Raw genomic sequence first — 18,426 nt, 5'->3', positions numbered from 1 at the left:
CCAAGGCTGGACCCCCAGTGTAGGGGAATGTCAGGGCAGGGAGGTGCTAAGGGGTCAGTGGTTGGGAAGGAGGAACAACCTCATAGAAGAAGGGGGATGAGGGATAAAATATCGGGTTTATGGACAGGAAACCAGGTAAGGGACTAATATTTGAAATGTAAATATAATTTCCAATAAAGGAAAAATATTAAATGGCACAGGTTTACAAAAGTCTGTGGCTGCTTAAAACATCAAATATGTCTCCCATAGGATTTCTCTATCCTAGCTTAGGCATTTACTGCCCCAAAGGTAGTAGGTAACTGCAATGCATTATGTACTCAGTCGACTGTTTTCCTTGCATTTATCCAAACTGAAAATAACCTCACCAACAACAACATCCAAAGGAAAAGATCAACAGCTGGTAGAACAGCTGTATGGTACAATCATACTTCATACTAAGACAACAGTGACCTATTGATCTGTACCATGAGAGCATTCCAGAAAAATACATTATGTGCTCCTATCTAGAGACTGTGTAAAGCTGGAGTCATTTGCTAGACAAATTCCTAAATATCATCCGGTGAATCTATACTGGTCTAGTCTTTTAAAAGAAAATACTCTTGGATACTTCCTTTTAAAAGAATAAAATGGGGAAGACTCATTGAAAAACATATAGGAGAATATTAGCAACAACATTAGAGAGTTGAGGTTACAGCATAATGCTTCAATAAATGGATCTCTGATAAATAAACTTCCTCAAGTACACAAAGTTCACAGTCATGTGCAGTAGAGGTTTCCTTCATCATTGTTTCTACCCTCATTTGTTAGTGTGTTACAGTCTATTCTGATGGTAGGCAATGTTTAAAGAAGTTAAACTCATGTCATTCACCATTTTGGTGGGTGAAAATAGCAACCATCCCATCCAACCAGAGTCTCTGTGTCTGCGTTGCAATGCGGGTGAAGAAGCAGAGGGACAAGAGGCAGGCAGTTGTATGTGGCTAGCCTTAAAGAAAGATGACAGTTTATATTTGATCAGAGATGATCTGGAACCAAGGGCCTTGCTCATGGAAGACAAACACTCTGACACAGCAGAGCTACATCCCCAGCTCTCTTTACTTTTTAAAAATGTTGACATGGGTTCACTCAGTTGCTCAGTCTGGTTTTGTGTTCACTCAGTAACCCAGGAAAGTTTTGAACTTGCCAATCATAGGAACACAGCTTGCCAGATGTGTGGGTTTTCAAGGCTTGTGAGACTGACCCTGGATTTACTCAAATTCTTATTTTAAATTATAAAATGTTTATATTATGCCAAATCGTACTATCATTACATTTTAAAATAAACACAAGAATCACTACATAATTTTCCACTGAAAAGTACACGGCATTACTTATTTGAAAGGGTACAAAAGTAATTTTCACTGTAATAACTATGCATTATTTATGCTGTGGCATTCAATGACCATGTAATCCCAGATTATTTTCTCTTTGATATATTCCTACTCAAGAGTTTTTACATGTGAAATTTCCTCACATATTTTAAAAAGAAGTGAAATATGATGCAAGAAATGTTTTTCTAAGTAAACTCAGTAGCATGCTAAACTCGTGTATTCTCTTCCTGAAAGGTTATCTGGTGGGGGCAGTGCATAATAAACCAGCAGCGAAGAACACTTCCTTTCTTCCTTCCCACAGGCTAATTCACAAATATTGAGCATTTCAAAGGTGTTGCAACTTAGAACTCTCCCGGACGATTGGAAACATATTATCGGTTGTCCAATTTTATTCATCTAGTGAAACACTGGGGCATTGTTTAATTCTTGGATTCTTTGATAAAACTTTCAGACATACTCCTCTAGGATAAATACTTTGGGTAAGTACATTGCATTTCTCTCAAGTTGTGAGCATGTGTCACTCTTGAATGGTCATTTACATTTCAACAAAACTACGGAAATATTAGCTCAGTCAAAATGTAGTAGGTCTCCATTTTATAAGCAATAGTGTAAAGTGAATCTTGCTATATTTTCTGCTTGTAATTTTTTTATTTTGCCAACTGCCTAGCCTCTCTCATAGTGAATTATTATTGCTTTCTCGCTATCTTCAGGTGTATGCTGAGCAGGTGGGCATGTTGTTTTGTTTTTTATACTTTGTGATAAATTCCTTTCCTGACAAGTAAATAAAATAGTTTATCGTGTGTGTGTGTGTGTGTGTGTGTGTGTGATAATTATGTGCCCTTGTGCCCTTTTGTCTGATTTATGCCTTTGCATCTAGTTTGTAAGTATTTACTGATTTGATAAGGGAAAATAACATGTAATTAACTGTTTGTATATCTGTAATTAATGGTGAACGTCTTTCCATGTCAGTCTGTTGTTATATCTCCATCTACTTATCTAATATTTCCTCACTTATATGTGTCTAAAATAATCATTTTTTTGCTGGAATTAGTTTAGCCTTCTTACTTTTCTTATTGTATTCATTTACTGAGTTACTTATACAGTTCTGAGACATTCAATCATCGATCTGGATGATAATTTTTTTCCTTTTATTGAAAGTACTTTTTTTCTAACATAATATATACAAAGTACACTTTCCCACTCTCCTAACCACCTCTGCTCCCATCTGGATGCACCTCTTTCTGTTTCTCAGGAGAAAGCAAACAGGTTTCTTCACTGTTCCTGAGCCATAGCTATGGGAGTATCTCGTCAATGTATCTAATGGGACTGTGCATTGTGATCGGCTGTGAAGCAGCATTTGTAATTCTTTATCAGATATTTGAATTGACTGATATCTGTGTTGGTGGATACATGAACATAATCACTTTTAAGAAAAACAAAATTAAAAATGTAAAAATTCTCCATCTTAAAAACGTCTACTTCAGTTTTGTCTTTTCACAAAATTATTTCTAGAAAAAAACCATCAATATAAAAAATTTTTACATATCAAAATGTTTTCCATTATTCTAACATATTCACAATCCATCATTGAGCAACTTTTTAAAGATGTTCTTTAATTTCCAATGAGGTAGAAACCTTTCCAAATTCCCAAACAACCTTGCAAAAACAGCATTCTGTAACCCCATGGTTTTGCATGCTTGTCAAGAACATCTGTTAACATCAGTGCTTCACCTGGTACTCTAGTGTCTGAGACACTGTGGCTTGCTCACCTCCTTACTCGGGATCTTTTGTTGCTTTTTTATTTATTAGTATATTTATTCATTTTACATCACAATTGCTGTTGCCTCCCAGTCCTTCCCAGCCTATTATCGATCCTCCCATCCCTCCTCCCCTTTTCCTCTGAGAGAATTGGCGCCCTGGATAACCTGGCACATTATGCCTCTGCAGGGATAGGCACATCCTCTTCCCACTGAGGCCAGAGAAGGCAGGCCAGTTAGAGGAGCAAACCCACAGACAGGCAACAGCTGGAGGGACACCACCGGCTCCCATTTTGAGGAGATCCATATGAAATTTGAGCAGTACATCTGCCACAGATGTGCCCAGGGCCTTGATCCAGCCCATGTATGCTTGTTGGTTGGTGGCTCAGTCTCTGAGAGCCCCCAAGGGTTCAGATAGACAAGTAGCTGTGCCTCCCTGCTAGAACCTCTAAACAAGCTCTCAATGTTCTTCGTGTGTGTGTGTGTGTGTGTGTGTGTGTGTGTGTGTGTGTGTGTGTGTGTCATCACTATATTCTCATCCAGCTTCCCTCCATATTTATTCGGTAAAATACAATTATGACAAAACCTTGCTTATATAACTTAAACTCACATTTAACACTTACATAGTCTAAAACAGTCAAATCGAAATCCAAGACTCGGCAGTTTGTTTAAATAATATATAGATAAGCAACTTTATACAAATGTTATCACTTACTAGTTTAAAAATCATCAATAGAGCTAGATATGGTGGCAAACTGTCTTAATTTCAGAATTTGAGCCAAGGTACCGAGGTTGTTATGAGTTAAGAGTTCAGCCTTGATTGCTTAGTGACAACTGCAATAGCCAGGGCTAAATGAAGATTCCCCTGTCTGCAGTTTACATAGACAATACGAGGACACATAGCCAAAACTGAGTGCAAGACCACATTTGCTGGTTAACATACTCTAAGTACCAGGATGGCAGGCAGGGCTCATTCGAGAGAGCCTGACTGCTGGTTTCTGTCGAAAGAACTAGGATGAAGAGCTCCTATCCAGTGGTTTATACTATAAGTACTAGGATAGATAGCCAATGCAGAGACCTCAGCTGCTGCTTCACATAATAAGTAGCAGAATTGTCAGGGCTAAGTAGAGAATGTCTATCTAAAAAGGAAGATATCATTTGATTAAAGTATTTCTTCTTTTCAGGTCTAGCCACTATTCCCCTAATTTGCATACATTTAATTCTAATTCATGATTCTGAGTTTCTATCGGGTTTTGTGCATGCCTGTTGTGGATGCCTGTTTATTTCCCTTCTTTGTTGTGTTTCATAGGTCCTGTTTCATTAATTCGATGACCTCTCTCTCTCTCTCAATCTCTCTCAATCTCTCTCTCTCTCTCTCTCTCTCTCTCTCTCTCTCTCTCTCTCTCTCTGTGTGTGTGTGTGTGTGTGTGTGTGTGTGTGTGTGTGTGTATGTGTGTTAATAATTGAAATAACTTTGAACTGCTTAGACAGAAACTAATCTTATATAAGAAGACTGGCATGCTTCTACCCTAATGCAGAACTTGTTGTTTCTGAGCTAAGTCTATTTTTGCTGTCTGAATATTTCACTCCTACCAAATAGTAATTTATTTTATAGACATCTGATTTTAAACTGGCTTCAGGTTCAATTTCAAATTGTTCTTTAATACAGTGATAATGCCGCTATTATTGTTTTTATGGACTAAACATTATACATAGAATACCGAGAAGGAATCTTGCATGAAATGCCAGGTCCAAACCTTTAAAAATGGACTCAGAGAGGAAAAGTGGGTTTGAGAATTTTAAGGGATAATAGAACCATTCTTTTACTGATATAATCAGTTCAAGTATCACATTCAGAGAGGGAATTGTACTTTCACTTTACCCACCAATTTCATAAACAATATTTCTACACAATTGCTAAGCTCAGCAATGCAATGTGCATGTGATTCTATGTGGCAGAGATACTCCAGAACAAGAGCAGCAAGCTACCAGGACTGACGGGAAGCAGAACAAAATGCCCCACAGTAAACACCGTGATTATACAGCGGACAAGCAGGATATTCCATACACAGAGCTAAAGGCATGTAAGTCTCCATGGAAGCACAGAACACCTGCAGTCAAGCAGAGCCCTGTAGTGCTAAGTGAAGAGCAGCTAAAATATGCAGAGTTGACATTCCACAGAACACCCCAGCTCCAGCCCAGAAAACAAACTGTCAGAAGGAAAAGACAAGGTACAGTATTGTGTCCTTTCTGCAACTGATAGGTTTTGACACTAGGGTTTAGAATATGGCTCTCCATGCCTGTCACAATTGTTTTACTTGTCAATATGACACAACACAGAGTCCCCTGGGAAGAGTCTTGCTAAGAGAGTATCTAAATCAGTTTGGCCTGTGAACATGTCTGTATTGGGTATCTCCATGCTCTATCTGTTGTGCAAAGACTGCAAGTGAGAGGCACCTCTCTAGGATTCAGGGCTCTAGACTGTGTAAGAACAACAAAACCTAGGTAAGCACTAAGCATGAGGGTGTTCATTCCCCTCTGTTCTCCACTGTGCCTGTGACCAGCTTCTTCTAACTTCTGCTGTTGATAGACCGCCAATGGGAGCTGTAAACTGAAGAGGCTCCTTGGAGGCCTCAGGTGTCTTTTCAGGGTATTTTATCACAGCAACAGAAAAACAATGAAAAAAAGGGAAACATAGCTATTTTAAATTGGTCATAATATGTTAATTACATGTCTTTTAAGATACCCTACCCCCTTAGCTGGTCTACAACAAAGTAGCAGAATAAATTATCTTTTAACACATTCCTGTCAAGTTTCACAATTTCTATCAGAATTGTATTGTCTTTAAGAATACACATTTGAATGATGTTCTTAAAAATTCCATTTTATTTCCTTTTTTCCCTTGGTCCCCATTTCTATGAAACATTGTTTTATAATACAGCCCAGACTTGAACACAAATCATTCTTTAGTCTCTTGCTTTAGCTTCTAAAATGGTTGAATTGGAGATATTTTGAAAATAACTATTGATGTCAACTTTACTCAGTTTAATCTATTTCGGTCACAGTGGAACTACTCCATGCAGTGGACCAAAAAGATAAAGGAAAAATAGTCACTGAAAGAAATATCATCACAGGAATGGCAGCTTTTAGAGAAATAATTTTCATAATATCTAAGAGGTACACCCAGCCGGCCTGTGAGCTTCCAGTTGCCAATCCTGTGTCCACTTGCTGAGGTAGCAGATACAGATGCTTATGAAAACCACTGGGATAGCAGGTATAGCTGCAGTTGTCTATACATAGGCATACCATAGGCTTTATCCATGGGTGCTGAGAAAAGAACTCAGGTAACCAGGCTTGCACTGAAGATACCCCCTTGGGTCCATTAAAATATTTCAATGTTCCTCCAACTGATTAGTCATTGTTAAGCACTCAAACCTTAGAAAGACATTCACCTCAGATGATTTACCCATTGAAAGACAGATGACACGTAGGATTTGAATGTCTCTTAGTAGTAAACAAGGAGAAATGCCCTCAAAGAAACTGGAGTTAAAAAACCGAATATTCCAAAGACGAGAAGAGAAAGAACACCAACCCAAATCATCATGGCCAAATTAATTAAAGCAATTTTCTGTTTGTTAATTTACAGAGGCTGCCTCACTCTAAGGTGGGATTAGAGATGTTACCATTGGATATGAAAAAAAAAAAACAGGTTTTATTAGCTCAGAGGTGAGGACAGTGTCCAAATGGAGGATTTGGCATTCAAAATTGTCAAGGTTACAAGAGCAGCACCTAAGTCTGTAAGTCAATCCTAATATACGCCTGAAAGAAAAAACATCAATGTAATGTAGACCTAACAAGCTAATCATAACAACAGGTACTCAAAACAAAGTCATCATATGTGGCCATATAAGCTTTTGATGAGAAATAAAACTACAATTACAAGATGTTTATGAACAAATCTTTACAACAAATACATTATTTCCATTCCTGGAACAGACAGCACAGAACCATTTGTAGTTAAGGCTACAGGTGGAGCATAGTGAAATTCTTGAGAAACAAGTTTAATCATAAACAGAAATAAACCTAGTTTGTATTTCCTGTACACTAGTTTTTAAGCCTAAGTTGGAGGCAGGCTGATTCTAGTGTCCCTGTGAAATATGGGATAAGATCTTAGCGATCTTTATCTGGGAGAAAGTAAATTTTATACTGAAAATGATGTATTACTCATTTATAAATTATGCCTGTTTGACTAGGATACATAGAACAAATATTTTAAGTCAATATAATCTTGGTATGCAAAAGTATTTCCAGTAAGATTTCCTTGGACCCAATATTCCAGCCCTCTGTTGGGAACAAGGGGTGACATATTTTCTTCTGCAAGTACTTTCTTGCTCAAATTAGGATTCCTTTGTGAGGACAGAGAAAGACTTGAATCTTAGCCAATGGCCAGGAGGAGATTACAATAATGGGCTATTTATAAGAAGCATTTTGTTTGCTATCCCAGCTGAAGAGACAGCGAGCAGTGACATCAGCTTTAAGCAAGGCCAGGGGTTTCTGGTTCTGGAGGATTACTGGGGCTGGCATTGTGTATATCAACTTTGGGACACTTTATATTCTGTAGCTGATTTCTGGATAGTGTCAACCAGCTGAATGGAATTCTGCCAAGACAAGTACAGACTAGGGTCAGAAGTGCTAAAGTCCAGCATGGGTAGGGTTCAGGACCTGAAGGAGGATGTGTTGAGTAGGTGAAGGAAGACTTGAACCAAGAGGTGCAGCTCTCACACATTCTGTCACTGAGACAAATTGGGACACTTTTATTCATACATCGGTTTTTTCACAGCTGAAATGGTTTTACATTCATTTTCTCATTTACTATCCCTTTTAAGAACTTCCTAAATTTACTAATAATGTGCACACTGTACTTTTTCCTTCCTTCTTCTGCTCAGTCCTTGTGGTTTTCTGCTAACCCACAAAGTGTAGCAAAAATGAGGAAACACAGCTTAAGAAATCAGTTAATATCTAACCCAGCACATTGATATATAACCAAGTGACCATGGTTGGTAGCAATTGCAGTTACAGTACAGACATGATAAACTACATACCAAGGGAATTCTGATTTAACCATTGGTACCTAGCATCTTAATTAGCATTCTTATCTTAATTCTTATCTTAATCAGGAGAGGTAATTCCTTTAATGGCCAGAACTCTCAGCAAATTTGTAACCTGAATCAGCTCTTCATCCTTGCTTGACTCACCTCTGAATGTTCCCATTAAGTCTTGGATCCAATGATTCAGCAAGAACTTTCTAACTTTTGATAACTAACTAACAGCTGTTTAGAACAGTTTAGTGAATAAATTGTTGTTAGAATTAAGTTCCCATCTGAAGTGAGTAGCAAATGTTAGCTGATGCACTCAGACCAGGGCCTTGTGTTTACTCAACTGTATCACCATTATTAAAAATGGAGGAGGAGTGGTTTATTCCATTCCCATGATCCCCAGAGACAAACAAGTATGGATCAAAGTCTGAGCTTTCTGATTCTGGGGAACTGTATGTCACAGAAAAACTGAAGGTAAAAATTTCAAATAGCAAAATCAAGAATGCAAATGCAAGGCAAAAGCAAGCCAAGCATTCCCTCAAGAAAAGCCAGGGGATTCTGCATGAACAACCCTACAGGTTCTTTCCATCTATAGATGCAGTGCCTCGGGCCTTGACATAAGGAAAGCAATCTACATTACACTTACGCACTTTTCCCAGAATGGGCTTTGTCACCACCACAGAAGTTAAAGAACTTAAATGAAACTGTCATATTTAGAACTTCCTCTTTCAGAAAAAGCAGTAGACAGGGAAGCTTAATCTGTTGATTGAAAGGAGTACTAATCTGTAGCTCACTTGACCTGGGAGAGGTTGATCAAAGTCTTATGATAATTTTGACTCCCTGAAGCTTGCATTACCATTGTTTTAAAATGTATGTTGCAGAAAAAGCTGCCCTCCAGGTATATGTAAAACAGCTGGGGTCACAGCAAAAGGTATGGCTTTTTGTTCAAAGTGTGAAAATTGTTTTCTCTCTTCAAAGGCCTGTCTGGACATATAGATGGGACAGCGATATTTTTAACATGGTCAGAAGCATCTTTAAATTTATATTAAAAGACAAGCAGAGACAATCTAAAATCTTAAACCTGTTACTAATAATTGTATTCAGGGAATTAGCAATTTATCTGAACTTCATTGATTAGTGTTAAAACTTTGAGTTTTGAAATCTTAGAATAACAATAGCATAGTAAAATTTGTATTTATAGACCTTAAGTTGTTTTCTTAGATCCTAAAAAATTAATTAGACATTTTTATATTCATATGCTTATAAATAAATATATATATATACATATATATGATTACTAAGAACAATCCTTGCAAAGCAAGTTCCTTACCCTTGCCAGTAAGGCAAACCTATCTGTAAGTTTACTTTTTTCATCAGGTAACATACTATCTCTAAAAAATAAGGCCTGGTTTTTATATGTGTAATGCATTGAACCAAATGCTGATACTAAACTGATGAAGTTACAGATCTTATTTTCATGGAGCAAAAAAGAACAGTCAACCTGACAGTGTCCACCATCTGCAGAGAGCCCTGGCATCAGGAAAGGCATGATCAGTCTAGTCCGGTAGGTAGTATTATCAGAATCTTGGTGGAATCATTCAGTTTCATCTGCATTCTTTGAAAATCTTACGGTTGACTCTAGGAGTGGTGATCCCTGTGTGTTATAGTAAGATTTTCCATTAAACATTTTAAATGCCATATTTATCAGATCTCAGAAAGGTTTTGAGGACTGTCTATCAAGTATACTTGGCTTCAAATAAAATTTCCTGGCTTTTTGTTACTCATATTAAGTTCTTGAAACATACAGAAGGTTAAAAAGCTAGTCCTTGCAAAGAAAATATATCACTTGTAAGGAATATGATAATTTATGACTATTAATCTGTATGCCCTAATTATCTTCATGAGTTTACAAATTGACTATTGCAGTAAAAAAAAAAATGAATCGCTGGTAACAGGTTCCAATGAGCTAGATCTTCTCACTCCGGCTGCTATTCTGCAAATTGGTCTGCAAGCTGCCCACTCCTGGTCATCTCCCATTTAGCTGCCCTCTCCTCACAGTACCCTAGACAGTAGTTACTATGCCTGGCACACACACTCATATCTCATTCTGGGGCCCTTCACATTCTCACACCCTGTGGGCAACAGAACCATATCTGCATGCTCCAACTGCCTTTCAACCATTTCTTTCACACACTATCCTCTTTAGCCGGTAAAATCAAAGTTCCAGAAACTAGTAATTTAGCAATTAGATTTACAGGCTAAATTCTCAATCCACAATTCATCCACACAATAAATTCACTGCCAATTGAGAAAAATATAAACCACCCACGTAGATAATATAAAATCAATCTAGTTCACCTAAATCCTCCTTTCTACTGCCTTACAAAAACTTTGCCCCCACCCCACTCTCTACTGTCCAATCGTGTATTGCCTTGACATCAGCCTACAGTTAGTAGCTTTTACAAGATTCATAATCTATAGTTTTATTTTTATTAAGCTTAGCTTTAAAAATTATAGTTCTTGAATTGAAGCTTTTTAGTATCAAAATAAAACCTTAAATCATAAACAAGGTGCATATGGAAACCAACAACTTTCTTTTCCTATTCCTTTCATAGTGCACCATTACAGAATACCACAGTCTGTTCGTTGTTTTGTATTAAACACTTCTTTATTTTATTTTTTACTTATTCATTTTACATTCTGCTTACTGCCCCACTCCTGGTCAGCCGCACCCACAATACTTTCCCTACCACACCTCCCCTTCTCCTTTGAGCACCCTGGATATCTCCCCACCAAGGCATTTCAAGTTTGCACAAGGCTAGGTGCTTCTTCTTCATCTGAGATGAGACAAGTCAGGCAAACTAGAAGAATATATCCCACACAAAGGCTTTGGGGACAGGATGTTGTTCAGGAACCACATGAGGAGCAAGCTGCTACATATGTCTGTGGAGAGTTAGGTCCATCCTGGGTATGTTCTTTGGTTGATGGTTCACCCTCTGAGAGCCCCAAGAGGCTCTGATAGTTGATTCTGTTGGTGTTCCTATGGAGTTCCTATCCCCTTAGAGGCTGCAATCCTTCCTTGTGTTCTTCCACAAAAATCCCCAAGCTCCATCCACTCTTTAGCTGTGGGGGTCTGAATTTGTCTGGGTCATCTGGTGAGTGGAGACTCTGAGAGGTCAGCCATGATATACTCTTGCCTGCAGACATAGCAGAGTTTCATTAATAGTGTCAGGGATTGGTGGTTTTCCATAGGTGGGTTTTAAGTTGGCTTGGTTATTGGTTGGTTGTTCACTCAGTCTTTGTTCCATCTCATATCCCTGTATTTCTTGTAGACAGGAAAAATTGGAGGTCGAAAGTTTTGTGGGTAGGTTAGTAACCTCATTGCTTCCCCGAGGGTTCCTACCTAGTCATGCAAGTTTCCATTTCTCCAAGGCTGTGAGTCACAGCTGTTATCCCCATTGATTCGTGAATGGCTCCCTTATCCCATATCTCTGTCTTTTTATGTAGATGCTTCCTACCTCTACCCCATTATCAGTATCAGATTTACATTCATTCACATGAATGCCTCCTGCCCCTCCCCATACCCAACATGAACCCACCACTCTCCTCTGAATCCCCTCTCTCACCCAGTTTCCTCTCTCCATCTGATTTCCATGACCATTCCACTCCCCCTTCCAAGTGAGACTCCTTCCTGTCCAGATTCCTTGGGTCTTTGGAATTTAGCAAGGGCATTCTCTACTTTATGGTTAATATCCACTTATAAGTATATATATATATATATATATATATATATATATATATACATATATATATATATATATATTGTGCATGGCCTTTTGGGACTCAGTTACCTTACTCAGGATAATATTCTCAAGTTGCATCCATTTGCCTGCAAAATTCAATATATCTTTGTTTATAATATCTGAATAGAATTCCATTGTGTAAATGTACCACATTTTTATCCATTTTTCAACTGAGGGACATCTAGGTTATTTCCAGTTTCTGGCTAATACAAATACAGCTACTGTGAACATAGTTGAGTCTTTGTGGGATGGTGGAGCATTTTGGGTATATGCACATAAGTGGTATAGTTGGGTCTTGAGGTAGAACTAGTCCTAGTTTTCTGAAAAATTGCCCTATTGATTTCAAAAGTGGTTGTACAAGTTTTCACTCCCACCAGAAGCAGAGCAGTGCTCCTTTTGCTTCAAATCCTCTCTAGCATGTGCTATCACTTGAGTTTTTGATCTTAGAAATTCTGACAGATGTGAGAAGAAACTTCTGAGTTGTTTTAATTTGAATTTTTCTAATGAATAAGAACTTTGAACACTTATTTAAGTCCTTCTCAGATAATACAGATTCCTCTGTTGAGAATTCTCTTCTTAGCTCTGTGCCCCATTTTTTAACAGGGTTCTCTGGGATGTTGAAATTTAACTTCTTGAGTTCTTTATAAATTTTGGATATTAGCCCTCTGTCAGATATAGATTGATCCTTTCCCAATCTGTAGGTTGCCATTGTGTCTTATTAACAGTGCCCTTTGCCATATAGAAGCTTTGCAGTTTAATGAGGTCTCATTTATCAATTTTTTATCTTAGAGCCTGAGCCATTTGTGTTCTTTTTAGGAAATAGTCTCCCATACCAATGTGTTCAAGGTTATTTTCCCATTTCCTAATTTATTAGATTTAGTATAGCTGGTTTTATGCTGAGGGCCTTAATTCATTTTAACTTAAATTTTTAATATGCATCTGTTTCCGTTCTTCTGCATATAGATATCCAGTTAATCCAGCGACTTTGTTAAAGATACTTTCTTTTTTCCACTGTATGGCTTAGACTTCATTATCAAAAAACATATGTGCATAAGTTTGTGGGTTTATTTCTGGATCTTTGATTCAATTCCATTGATCAACATGTCTGTTTCTGTACCAATACCATGTAGTTTTATCACTATTGTACTGTAATACTATCATAGTTTCCTGCATGACTAAGTTTATCAAAATAACTAAAGCTTAACAAAATTAGCAAAGACAAGGAAGCTAGATATACATTCTTAAACCAGTCTCTGTTATTCTGAATAGACTTTTCTGAATAGTTAGGGAGAGGTATTCTATAGGGTCTTTGTCAATCTGCTTAGGTCATTGTCTTGCTGTATCACAAGATAGGTGCATTCCAGTTTCTGATATTTAGTAGTTGTGGCCCTAACTTAGTTGCCTGGGTGGTTGGGATTTCAATGTAACCTTCAGCCTGAGCCTTTAAGCATAAAATCCATGTTTGAGGTTGACATATTTCATGCAACAGAACAGTCAGAAGCAGAACTACGGGAGTTAAAAAGCAAGTTTAACACTTTTGAATTTTTACCCAGAACTATACACATCAATGAATTAGGTCTGTGTTTTAAGATGGCTTACATAGCCTTGTGTTATAAGATTGCTTATCAACCCTGTGTTATAAGTGTCAAGTCAACTCTTCTTATAAATGCTACAGATTTTTAATCATATCCAATAAACTTATAAAACCTAAGGTACAGAAAGTTTATTTATTAGTCTTATAAATCTTGAGAAAGATTTCTATCTTAGCATAAATTTTAGGCAGTTAAATGACACCAATGTTCTAATTTTGTTAAATGCTCTGCCTTGCTCTTTATTTTCTGCCACAAAGTCAGGAGGCTCTCCTGACATATGACAGACAATTTCCAACTGCAGAGCCAGCTTCTCAATATAACAGAATAACATAAAACCTTATTTCAACATCACCCATCAGGAAAAGACCTTTGAATCCCTGCTGAATCCAGTGGCCAGAAAGCACAGAAATAAGGAATTCTAAATGTTGGCTGTGAAGGAAGCAATGGCAAGGCAGTAGTGGATTTTGCTCAAGGACAAGCGAGTACACAAAGGTTACACACAGGATAGCATGCTGGAGGTGATGTCCACATTGTCCCAGCAAGACACTGTGGAGTGGAGGCAGCTAGAGCTTTGTCTGGCTCCTATTTCCACCTGTACCTGGTATAGAAACACACACAAAAAAATTGAGAGAGCAAAAATAAAACCAATACTTAGAACTTGCCCCAGGTGGGATGCTTGCAGACAAGCAAAACACAAAGCAAACATAGAGCAAAATAATAACAGAGAAAATGGCAACAATTGGGGCCATTCAGAAGTTAACTTGTTTGACTACAATAATTTTTTAACAATTGGAGGAGTTTTTCAGGTGCCTCCCTCCACAACCTACTTGCCAGTAACCCACTGGAGGCTTCTTAAGTGACAGGTTTCTCTAATTCAGCTAGGCTGGGCCTTATTGAGTTCTATCTCCGTTCCAGGTATGCCTAGCATCCTCCTGGATTGGGCCTCCCCAAATTTTGTGCTAGGCCCCAGTTTTATAAGACATCCTTATGGTTCCTTGGCTCTGAGATACAGCCTATGTATTGAAACTCTACCAATGGACACTCAGGTGCATGGCACCTCCAATTTTCTGGGACTCAAATATCACCAGAAAGTTGTTAGGGTCTCAAAGTTGGTCAATAAAGGAACAGGTGACTCTGGCTGAATTCCCAACTAATAATAACCAGTGGACTTTGGACATCTCCCTTTGTCCTGGATGTGAGAATGTTGAGCCTCATCAGACTACCAATGACCTAAGATTGGGATCTCATTGAACCATAATAGGACCAGAAACCAAATGTCCCAGAAACAAATTAAAAGCGTGGGGAGGGAGATCAATGACTGGAATATAAATAAATAAAATATTTTTTAAAAAGTAAAAGTTTCCATAATTTGCCAAAGGAGGTCTCTGTAATAAAAAGAAAAGAAAGGTGCTTATTTTTCTCTCCTTTCTGGCAACCTTTTGCTGAGTTACTGAAGGTGTACTTCTGGGTTTAGAATATCTCCAAGGTGAATAACCCTTTTGGAGAAATTTTTCAATACTGGACGAAAAGAGAGAACTCTCTGGCTTCTGAATATGGATTGGAGTCATGACCCTGGGAACTGCTAATGCTAATTCTAAAGACGGGAGAGAAAGACCCCTCCAACCCAAATCAGCATGGCCAAATTAATTAAAGCAAACAATTAATTAAAGTAAGCTTATTAATACCTGCAAGCAAGTTACCACCCCCTAAGTAAGGGTTTGAGAGATCAGCATCAGATGTGAGAAAAATAAAATTTTTATAGCTTAGAGGTGGGGGCCTTCCAATGGGGGATTTGGCAGGCAAATAGATAGAGTTACAGGAACATAAGATAAGCCCTGGACTCTGACCCCATAGGTAGCAATGAATATCCTAGTAAGAGCACCAGTGGAAGGGGAAGCCCTGGGTCCTGCTAAGACTGAACCCACAGTGAACTAGTCTATGGGGGGAGGGCGGCAATGGGGGGAGGGTTGGGAGGGGAACACCCATAAGGAAGGGGAGGGGGGAGGGGGATGTTTGCCCGGAAACCGGGAAAGGGAATAACACTCGAAATGTATATAAGAAATACTCAAGTTAATAAAAAAAAAAAAAAAAAAAAGATAAGCATACACATTAGTCCTAAAGGTCTCCTGAAACAAAGATATGGTTGCAAGGTGGACGAAACAAGGATATCATAACAATAGGTAGACATAACAAGGTAGTCATTGGTGATCATATCATCTCTTGAAACAATGTTAGAGTTGTAAGATGATTACAAACAACTTCTTAAAATAAAGACAGAATTGCCATTCCTGGAAAAGGCAGTACAGAGCCATTTATAGTTATGGCTACAGGTGGTGTATAACCAAGTCCTTAGAAAACAGAGGTTTAATCATAAATAGGAATGAATCTAGTTTTTCTTTACTATAGTATGGCTTTTATACCTTATTTGGAGACAGCCTGGACCTTCCTAGTACCTACCTGGAGGTTAGAAACTCAGTCATCATTACTGTTTCTTTCTTTTTTCAGGACCCAAATCAGCAGTATGGAGAGTGGTTACTTGCGTGCTTGGGGTCTTGTGTGTGGTGCTGATGATAACCATGGGGATCTTAGTTCCAAAATGTAAGCAATTATGCAACTACTTCATTGTGGTAACTGTTGTGCTTTCAGTAATGTGATGAATTGGCTGCATTCATAGCATCCACATGATCAGAGGTCAAACACTACTAATTCCTGCCATGAATTATGCCCTAGTATTTTCTGGTCAAGAAGAGCAATACAGAGAAACCTCACTTCATCATCTTCTGAAGAATGGTGAGTATTAATCCTAAGGATGTTTGTGAGTGTTAACTCTCAGGATGTTGGTTGTTAACTCTGAGAATGCTAGTGTGTGTTAACATTCAGGATGTAAGTCAGTGGTAACTCTGAGCATGGTGGTGAGTGTTAACACTCGGGATGAAATGAGTATTAACTCTGAGGATGTTGGTGAGCATTAACTCTCAGGCTGTAAGTGAGTGTTAACTATGAGGATATTAGTGTGTGTTAACTCTCAGGATTAAGTGAGTATTAACTCTGAGGATGTTGGTAACTATTAACTCTCAGGATGTAGGGGATTATTTACTCTCAGGATGTATGTGATTGTTTACTCTGTAGAGTTCAATTCCAAGATTTTTCATTACTATGGCAAAAGAACTTCCCATTTCCATAAACTTTCCAGTGATCATGATAGCAAGAAACGGTGTTGTTAATTCAGTCCTATATGGGAAAAGATATCACATGGCTTAAATCTAAGAAAAGAGAATCTGAGAAGCAAAATCACCCAAAGATTACAATTATATGTGTTTATCTTATTGTTTTGTGCTTATTAGAAGAAAAATGTGATCTAAATATGTAGACTAGCAAATGTGAATTGCTCATGTTACTATTGTTTGAAGATAAAAAAAATCAGTGAAATAAAAAGTAATCCTAGGAAGTATATACATATGCATGCTTATTCCCAGTACAAGAATGATGAACCTGTATATAGAAAGCAGTCCTGGTATACATTCTCATGAATTCTACAACTGGACCCGTGAACAAGGGGAAAGAAAACCATGGACACAAACAATTGTATGCAGCTATTTCTAAACATTTAATCATAACAGCTTTCACAGGGCTGATGATTGGCAAGTGTGATGGCTATGTTAATTTGACTTCATCTAGAATTAACAGAAACCAAGCAGCTAGTTATACATCTGAGGGGTTTTGAAGTAGGAGGACACAACTTTAATCTAGATATTTTGAGGTGGAATTATCTACCTTTAATCTGGCTATGACTTCTTGTGGTAGCCTTAAAGCCATCAGGTATTTATGTTTTGATGAAGTCCAAAGTAGTCTTGTTCATCACATTCTACCCCTGTGCATGTGTTTTTAGATGAAAGTCTCTTCTATTACACTTTTTTGAGAATTTTATACAGGAGTACTGATTTGCATCATTCCTCCATTTCCCTCTTCCAAATTTTCAGTGTCCCATGATTCCCCCTAAATTCACATCTCTTCTTCAACTGCTATTGTTATTTCAAGCTACATCTTTGTTCATGCATATGATCATTCAAGTTTGAATAAGCTTCAGGGGTTCAGTCTTAGTGAAGATTGATTCTCTTCTCATCTCTCTGTCTCTGTCTCTGTCTCTCTCTCTCCCCCTCCTCCTCCTCCTCCTTCCCCTTTCCCCCCTTCCATCCCTTTATCCATCCATCCATCCCTCCCTCCCTCTCTCCAGTCATTGATTTCCTCTAACTCTTCATACAAGAGTAGCACATTTTGAGGTTCCACCCATCCATGTTGACATGTCATTTGATGTTGTGGGTCTTGTTTGGGCAATCAAATTGTTTGTTATGACTAGAAGCTTGTTTGTTATGACTAGAAGATAGTATATTACACCAGGTATCCTGTTTCCAAACCTCTTACAATCTTTATGGCCTTTCTGCAAATTTCCCTGGGTCCTAGGAATAAGAAAAACATTATAGATATATCTGATTTTGTGGGACACCATGCAATCATTTACTTGAGCTCTACAGTTTCATCAGTTGTGAAACTTTAACAGTCTATCTGATGTAATAATGTGGGTATAAGGATAAACATTTAGAACACAGCTTGAAATTATATGGGGTTAAGAACATGGCAGTAGTAGCCTCTGCTTTAAGGTTCTTGACTTCTCCAACTACAGATAGTTGGCTAGCCTACTGGCATGAATTAATAATTTCTATCCTATTTATAGAACATTCTATCCTAAAGCAAAAGGATATAACTTCTTCTCAGCTCCTCATGGTACTTTCTCCAAAATTGACCATATAATT

General features: G+C 38.0%; 1 protein-coding gene across 2 annotated transcripts in view; it reads left to right on the top strand.

Moving 5' to 3' along the window:
* The first annotated feature begins 1,645 nt into the window (after nt 1–1,645).
* The window catches only part of Klri1 (killer cell lectin-like receptor family I member 1), a 35,230-nt gene continuing 18,449 nt past the window's right edge, over nt 1,646–18,426 (top strand). Inside the window, exons 1-4 of one of the 2 annotated variants that reach the window (XM_039108263.2) lie at nt 1,646–1,846; nt 5,084–5,355; nt 16,121–16,213; nt 16,346–16,405. In XM_039108263.2, coding sequence (XP_038964191.1) covers nt 5,139–5,355; nt 16,121–16,213; nt 16,346–16,405 — 370 coding nt within the window. In that variant the 5' untranslated portion in view covers nt 1,646–1,846; nt 5,084–5,138. The remainder of the gene's footprint in view (nt 1,847–5,083; nt 5,356–16,120; nt 16,214–16,345; nt 16,406–18,426) is intronic. The other variant, NM_001012649.2, reaches the window with a different exon arrangement.

This window comes from Rattus norvegicus, chromosome 4, assembly GCF_036323735.1.
Source record: "Rattus norvegicus strain BN/NHsdMcwi chromosome 4, GRCr8, whole genome shotgun sequence".
NCBI lineage: Eukaryota > Metazoa > Chordata > Mammalia > Rodentia > Muridae > Rattus > Rattus norvegicus.
Note: the sequence above shows the minus strand (reverse complement) of the source record. Positions and strands in the feature narration are given on the sequence as shown.